Genomic DNA, 8281 nt, shown 5'->3' on the forward strand with positions numbered 1-8281 from the left:
TTCAGCAGAGCCCCTTTGCCTTGTGGATCCTCTCTGCCACGCCAGACCCCCATCTGCCTCCCCACAGCCCATCCACACAGGGCCAGCCTGGGTCAATATAATCTATGGTATAAATATAAAAGGATCTGTGTTAGCTGTGAGGACTGGTAGGGGTTAAGTCTTTTATAAGTTCAATTAGGAAATTAAACTCGGTGGGAGACCTGCAATACTTTCCAGTTTTTCTCCAAGTATCACAACAAATCTCCTCATTTTAGGCATGGTATCTAGGGGGGTATCTGGCTTTCTAATCTGGGGTTTGGTTTGGGCTCATCTCTACCCAAAATATTATTTTAACCACTCTTTGTATTTCATTTCCATACTTTTTCTTTGGTATGCTTTGAGAAAAGATTCTGCCAAAGACAGAAATGCTTTGAGCCTGAAAAACATTTTTTTGCTGTGTATATGGAAGGCAGTGTTTTGCTTGGCTTAGCTTGTGAAATACATGGCACAACCTGCATGAAATATTTGAGGCTGAGGAGACATGAGCAAGTCTTGAAGAAAAAAAAGAAAAAAGAAAAGAAAAAAAAGAATTTTCATTCAAGGGTCTCATTTGTTTAGAGCCACACCCAGACAGGAGGCGTAGGGCAGAGCAAGGAAGAAGAGTTGATTTATGAACTTGTAAAATGAAAATTATTATAAAGTTAAAAAAACTCAACCCTTCCAAAAAGCTCAGACTCATGGCAAGGTTTCTACGTATGTGAGAAGAAATTAAATCATTGGTGTTTGATAAAAATTCATGAGACTCCAGAAGTACCAGGGGTTGAGAGGAAAGCCCTGCCTCACATGCCCAGACTGTGGGGAAAGGGCAGCCAAGTGCCCCTGTCCTCACTGGGGTGGCCTTTTCCTGCCAAGGGTGGTACTATGGGGTGGAAGACTAATGGGGAGTTATCAGAATTGTAGGATAATTTAGAGGGCCTGCTGGAAGGGATCTCTGGAGTTTTTCATCCTGACTTCCAGCTCCAAGCAGGGTCTCTTCAGCAAGCCTCTACCTCCATGGGCTCCTCTCTGCCCTAGAAGTGTCCATGCGCCTCCCAGAAAAGGTGTGGAGAAGAAATGGCAGGAACAACTGAATCTGGCTCAATCTGCTCTTTAGCAGAGCTCAAACCAGAGAAGGCCCTGGTTTGCCCCATTTCAGACTGGTGCTCCTTGGAGGTCACAGCATCAGGATGGCCTTGTGGGCAAAGCAGAGTTGTGGCCACTCATGTGTCCCCATGCCTGTTCCTCCCTGGCACGGTGCCCCAGGCTGTTTGACCATGTGTCTGGAATGTGTAAGCTGGATTTCCATCCATTGTCTCTGCCAGAGCTGAGATTTTGGCTACAGGAAGAGGCTGTGATGGTGAGAAGTACTGCAGGTGATGTGTTGTCATGCTGCCTGCCAGCCACATGTTGGGTCAGGTGAGGGCAGAGGGTCATTGTTTGTGGCCAAACATTCCCAGGGGCCAGTGATAGCACACCAGAGCAAACAAAGGCAAAATTCTCACCTCTTGGATTTCCAAATCCCAGCCACAGCCCCATGGAGGTGTGAGATGTGGGCAGAGGAAAACAGAGGAGGAGCTGGGGTTGCTGCAACACACAGCAGATGTAGGATATTAGCTGGCTCCTTGACACTGCTCCTGCTGCAGCTGGTGGACATTTTGCACTCCTGTTTGCTTCTTGGTCATTGCTTAATGCCTTGCCTGGCAGTTCTCCTGACATGCCTCCACCTGCAAGTGAGCAGCTTCTCCTGCAGCCCCTGGCAGAGCAGGCTGTGGCCCAGCTGGGGAAGCTTCCCAGTGAGATGCTGGAGGGCATGGGAGAGAGAACCAGGACTTGGGGGACCAGCTGGTCCCTGGAACAACCTGCTCTCTCCATCCAGACACCTTTCCACTTGTCAGGAGAACTTTTATTTATCCAGAGCAGACAAAACTGTTAGGAAGGTAATAAATAGGCTGAGGTTCTGTGGGCACCTTGTGGGATGCTGCTTGCTTGCCTTTGACAAGGAGTAAGTTTTTTCTTAAATTGGAAAATGTCCTTTGAAGGTGCCCTGGAGTGCTGCACAGGGCAGTTTCTTTAGCTCAGAGGAAAGTTTCTGGATCTAATAGCTGTGGGACAGATGGGACCAGCAAACTGACAAGCTGATGTTTAGGGAAGTTTGCAAAGCCAGTGGTGGCATGGGACATCCCATTCCAGTGGCCTCCATGTCCACAGCACCACACAGGCTCCACACCAGCAGCTCAGTCATGTTCTGTGTCTCTTCAATGCCTTTTAATTTTGCTGGTTGTTTGCAAGTGTTTTATAGACAAAAGTGGTGTTTTGGAGGCAGAAGATTTATAGACTTCTAAATTAAAAACAAACAAACCTCACACTGGTCAAAGCTTCTTGACACCACCATTCCTACCAGTCATCCATGCTGAGGCTGGAGCTACAACCTGTCCTTCACAGCATGTTGGTGTGTGGTCTTTAGCCTTTAATATTTCTGAAGACTTCCAAGACTGAATTTTCCTCTTCCGGTCTCCACAACCCTAGTGCAAAAAACAGTTAGACACTGCACTTCTAGCAGAGAGTGTTGGAGTCCAGACGATGTCCACAGCTGTTCCTATGTCTTCTCTCCTCAGTTACATCTTTTCCTGTCACTGGAGCAAATCTTGGTAGAGGCAGAGATGTTGCACTGGGATGAGTGAGAGTAAAACCACCAAGAGGAGCTTGCAGGACAGGGCTGATAGAGTCTGTTTGTGCTGGTCCCTCCCAGGTTCCTCCCAGCTGAAGCAACTCCTCCAATCTGACTATCAGCCCTTCAAGTATTCAGCCCAATCTCTGTAGCTCATCTCCAGCTTGAGATTTTATCCTAACTAACAGGAGAAAGAATTCCTTTTGAATGGAAGAGGCATTCTCCTTGGTAGATTCTGAAAGTGAAGCACGTGCACATGGCCCTGGTGCTTTTGCAAGACTTTAGGATTTGCAGGACTCTAGGACTTGCAGGACTCATTAAATCTGTTTAATTTGGTGTATCAGTGTGCCTGGTGCCTGATGCATGGCAGGCAGGCATCAACACACCAAAGCTTGGGCACCCTCCTGCAGGAAGGCCTGGGCTTCAGGAAGGGGAAGAAGGGAAGTAGGAAACTGAAAACCAGCCTCAGAGAGAGATAGTTTGTCCTGCTTGATTAGGAGGATTTAAATAACCCATGAGGGAGCTGTGGAAACCCAGGGCACTGGGAATATTTTTCTGTCTGCTCTGGTGTGCCCTGACCCCCAGAGGAGCACTGACTTTGACCCTCATTCATGGAGAAAGTTTCCTGGACTTCAAGATGGACCAGAATCCACAAAAGTGTGAAACAGATTATAGAGAGTAGTGTGGGTGTATCACTTGGTGAGAAATTTAGGTTTTGGGATTTTTAGTATATTGTGGATGGAAGCAAGATGGAGGGCACAGGGTGATGTCCTGGGTTTCTTCTTCATGCTTCTTCTTCCTTCTTCTTCTTGGGTTTGGGTGATGTTCTGTAATTGGGCAGAAAAGTCTGCATTGTGGGCTCTTTGGGATCAGTTATTGGGTTAAAAGGGAAAATAATCTAGGTGTCCTTTCTTAATTGGATAATTTAGTCTTAAAAGCCCTTGTAACAAGATTGTTGGACATTTTGTGCCTTCTAATGAAAGGCTGCAGAACTCATGGTAGTGAGACTGTTTTACTGATAAGAAATGATAAACACCTGAGTCCAAACATGAAACTACCATCTCAAGTGCCTTTGATCCAGACCCAGAGAAACCAGTGACTGGTACCTCAGCAGCTGAGACCCCGACAGGGAGCAGGCAGGAGAAGTTTGTTGGTCTTATGAAGTGAGCAGCCATTGTTTATAGAGGCATGCACAGGAGCTGCCAGGCCCAACAGAGGATGGGCCCAGGGGATGATTTTGTTTAGGAGAGGGAAAGTGCTGTGCAGCTGATCTCAGTGACCTGAGCTGTGAGGGAAGGGCACTACACCATGGCAGTAGAGTGGTCAAACATCCCCAAGGATGTGCCTGTAGATGGGGTTTCCATCTGGTGCTGGGGAGAGAAGGAACAAGCCCTGTTCCCTGAGGGCTGGGACAGTGGGATGTGGCTGTCAGGGGACTGAAACACCCAGCAGAACTCAAATTATAGCAGAGGAAGAACCCTAAGAGATGTGAGAAAGGGAATTAAATAACTCCTGGTCCTGGACAAGGTGGTCAGTCCCCCTGACTCTGAGTAAACATTCTGTTGCTCAGCAACTATGAAGTTGCCAAGTAAACATTCCCAGAGGCTGGAGTAGCCATAGGGCCTCTCTCCAGGGCTGGAGTAGCCACAGGGCTGCAGGGGTCACGGAAGGTCTCAGGAAAGCAGAGGCAAGAGGCTCCCAGGCTCATTGCTCCCACACTGAGCCCTCAGGGGTGAGGAGCAGCCCCCGAGCTGAGCTGGCAAAGAAGCAGTGCTGGCAGCACCTGCGCTCTGTTTCCTGCTGGGGGCTGGAGCAATGGAGACCTGGAGCAAAGAGGAGATGTCAGCCCTTTTCCTCAGGATGTGCAAGGTGAAACTCCCGTCCTTCCTCAGGTGAGGGGGTTCTTCCACCAGCCTGCATCTTCTCCTGCCTTCTCCATCCCTCTGTCCCTCACCATGGGAAACCCCCATGCCTTATGTCTATCACTTCTGCCTCCTCTTGCACCCCCTTCCCCAGGTCTGTTCCTCCCTGTAACACCCCCTTTCTCTGCCTTGGGATGCCTGCTGGGGTGGGGAGGGGATGCCATGGTGCCAGATGGGATCTGAGATGGTGCTGGGGGGCTCTGCCCCATCACCCTGCCTGGGACACAGTCCAGCATCCAGAGCAATCCAACACCCTGCCAAGGAACTCAACTCAGCATGTAACCTTGAGGAAAACAACTCCTGCAGGGAACTCAGAGTGACAGAGGAGGACTCCCAATCTTCACTAATGCAGCTCTTTAAGAAAAAGAAAGAAGTCCGAGAGATGGAAAAGGCCATGGCAGAGAAAGAAGAGGTGAGAAAGATGGGTAGGTATTGCATGCAGGTATTGCATCCCAGCGCATGGCTGGGATGATTTGTGGTTTTTTGGAGGCTTTTTGGGAGGCAGGTGACAGCTTTTGGGTGCAGGCAGCCATGTCACCCTCACTCTGGTGCTGCCAGGCCTTCAGGGAGAGGATGAAAGTCATCGCTGACCGGTGGAGGGACCTGCATGCCAAGAGGGCCCAGCTGAAAGCCCACGTGGAGAGATCTGGAAGCGCTGTGCAGGTACACCAGATCCTTGAGCTGCACCACAGCTCCTCCCCTGCCTTGGGGAAGAGGGTCTTGGGCTGCATTCCTGTTGAGATTGGAGCTGCGAGGAACAGGACTGGCAGGGCACAAGGTGTTGTACCACAGATACGGGAAACCCTGATAGGTCTTGGATGGAAAAGAGCTTGTCCTGTACCAGTGAGTTCTCCTGCCAGCCCGAAATGTCCCCCAGGAAAGGTGTTAGCCTTGCCCCCTCTGCTGACATCCAGATGTTTCCAGGGTGCAGATCCAAGCAGGTCTGAAATTCAGACTGCCATCCTGGGTACTGGTCTCCAGGACCAAAAGGTCAACACAGGAGGGATGGTCCTGTGAAATAGGGAGAGGAAATGTTCCCAGGGTGGTCCAGTGTTGGCCTCTCCTCTCTGAAGATATGTCCTACCACTGCTGGTAAGTAATCCAGCTCCATCTTACCCTGTCTTTCCTTCCCTCTCTCTGTATGTGCTTGTGTGCTGCTGGGGGAAACAACCAGAAATGTGAAGAGTTACGAATCCAGGCTCTGAAAACAGACAGAAAACAGAGAGAGGAGAACATAAAAATGGATGGTGAGATTTTGAGAGTCAAGATGGAACTGGAAACCCTCAGAAAAAAACACCGTAAACTCTGCAAAAAAGTGCAGAAGTACTCCATCTTCAAGAAATACCTGGAGGATGTGGTGGAGGTCTCACAGGTGAGTTTGGACATAAGTGAGACAGATCACAGCCTTGGGGAGAGCCTTGGATAAATGCTAAAGCTAGAGAAGGTAGGGCAAGTCTAGGACACTGGACACTTGCTCAAACCCAGAGACCTCAGATGGGATGGAAAAACCAACCTGCAAGCAAGGTGGGCCACAGGGAGCAGAGATACAGCAGGAGAATCAGAACAGCAAGTGGAAGACTGAGAAAAGCAAAGAAAAACCGTAAGAAGGGGGAAAGCTCAGGGCTGGGAGGAATGGGGACACCCTTGTGTCACTGTTCCAGGTCAGGTGAATTGTTTGGGAGAAATGAAAAGCTGCCCAGAAAGTGTCCCCAGGCAGTTGCCAAAAAGCTGTGCTCTCCCCTGAGGACATCATTCATAAAAGGGCTCAAAGGTCTCCTTGAAGCCTTCTTGTCTCCAGGTGAATATTCCCAGCTCTCCCAGCCTGTGCCTGAACTCCCTGAGAAGTAAAATTAATGGGCATGGTGGAACTGGGTTTTCTTTCTGTAACTCATCAGCAATTTCTTTCTGAAATTCGTCAGCAGAAGAGAAATTAGCCCCTGGGTATGAGCAGGGAGGTGAAGATGAGGCTGTTAAAGGTCAATAACTGAGAAAGTCTGGGCACTTCAGGTCCTGGGCAGGAATTTATTTGGGGAAATCCAGCAGAGCAACAACCTTTTCTGAGGTTTTGGTTTACTAAGAACAAGACACAGGTACAAACCCAGGGCTGTCCTGCCAGGCAGGGGAGGTTTCCTGAGGTTGGGTTGCAATTCTTGTGTGGCTCTCAGCAGCCACCTGAGAAAGAAGCAAACTTTCGTTTGTGCTGCTGGGGTGAGGAATAGGACAAGCCACATCAAGGGATGTGGGAATCAAGGGTGGCTGAGGATTCCACAACCAGAATCAGTGAGGTTATGATGGGGTTGGATATCCGGAAAAGTTTCTGCCCCCCAGAGGTTTGTCAGGCACTGGAACAGGTTCCTTAGGGAAGCTGTTGTCACAGACATATTTTATGAAAAATCCTTTTGCTAGGATCTTTTCTCCTGAGAAGCTGAGAAGCTTCAGCTTCTCCATGTTTTGCTGCTTTGGAATGTGATTTGGAGAATTGTTTACCCAGCAGGTGAAATTGTTTTTACTTGATGACCAATGACAGCCACCTGTGTCAAGACTGTGAGCAGTCACAAGAGTTTATTCTTTTCTATTCCTTTCTAGCCTTCTGACGAAATCCTCGCTCTATTCTTTCAGTATAGTTTTAACATATCATTTTCTTTTCATATAATATATATAATAAAATAATAAATCAGCCTTCTGAAACATGGAGTCAAGATTCTCATCTCTTCCCTTGTCCTGGGACCCCTGTGAACACCACCACATTTGGTGACCCCAAGTGAGGAACATTGCCACACTCTGGGATTGGAAGAGATTCCTAATTTCATCCCCCTCCATGGGGTTAGAGAAGGAAGAATGGCAGACCAATCTGGAGTATGGAACTTAGGCTCTCCAAGCCAGGGTCTCTGGTGCTGAAGCAGAGCACCTTTGCTAGGGCATGTCCCCATGCTTCCTGTTCCCTCTCCTTCCAGGAGGCTCACTGGGCTGACATCCAGGACAGGACCTCCAAGAAAACCGGGAAGCTGTGGACTATCAAGCTGGCCATCCACAACCTCTTCCAGTCCACCAACCTGCGGCTGCCAGCACAGTGGGGTGTGTTGGAGTGTACCAGCTGCAGACAGCTCAGCATGGTAAAGCCAAGCCAGAAGGAGGAGCAGTAAGGAGTCTCCACCGCCCCAAGGGAGGGGAAAGCCCCCAGACCCTACAGACACCTTCCTTTTCACTGGGGCTCTCTCTCAGGCATGGGGCAGGGCACACCAGGCAAACCTGATTCTTCTGAGGATGTAGGGCAGGGTCCTTGCCTGGCAGAAGGAGTGGGGATTCAGGCAGGCTGATGCAGGGGATGCAGATCAAGCCATGGCCAGCACTGGGTTTATTCCCCCTTGCCCTGAACTCAGGCTCACCCAAAAAAGTCCATTCTGGTGGTGCAGATCCAGCAAGGCAAATGCCTTTTTCTGCTGCTCTGTTTGACTGATGACATTTGCCATCTGAAAGAGCCAACAGGCACCCCTGTGACTCCTGTTCCCATCCCTGCCCTGAGCTCTGCCATCTCTCTTTTCCACTCTAGATACAGCAGTTTATCCAAGACCTTAAAGACATCCAGCTCTATGCAGGAGATGCAGGGTTGCTACACCTCTGAAGACAAAAGGGACCTGGCAGCATGACCCGTCCTGCCAGTGAAGGTTCAGGG

General features: G+C 49.4%; 1 protein-coding gene across 1 annotated transcript; it reads left to right on the forward strand.

Moving 5' to 3' along the window:
- The first annotated feature begins 4501 nt into the window (after positions 1–4501).
- On the forward strand, positions 4502–8243 carry LOC106631980 (coiled-coil domain-containing protein 42-like). Its single transcript, XM_014309855.2, has 6 exons — positions 4502–4578; positions 4915–5020; positions 5167–5271; positions 5783–5980; positions 7563–7721; positions 8159–8243. The coding sequence occupies exons 1-6, from the start codon at positions 4502–4504 to the stop codon at positions 8228–8230; spliced, it is 717 nt and encodes a 238-aa protein (XP_014165330.2). The 3' UTR covers positions 8231–8243.
- The last annotated feature ends 38 nt before the right edge of the window (positions 8244–8281 follow it).

Source organism: Geospiza fortis, unplaced genomic scaffold (genome assembly GCF_000277835.1).
Source record: "Geospiza fortis unplaced genomic scaffold, GeoFor_1.0 scaffold730, whole genome shotgun sequence".
NCBI classification, from domain to species: domain Eukaryota; kingdom Metazoa; phylum Chordata; class Aves; order Passeriformes; family Thraupidae; genus Geospiza; species Geospiza fortis.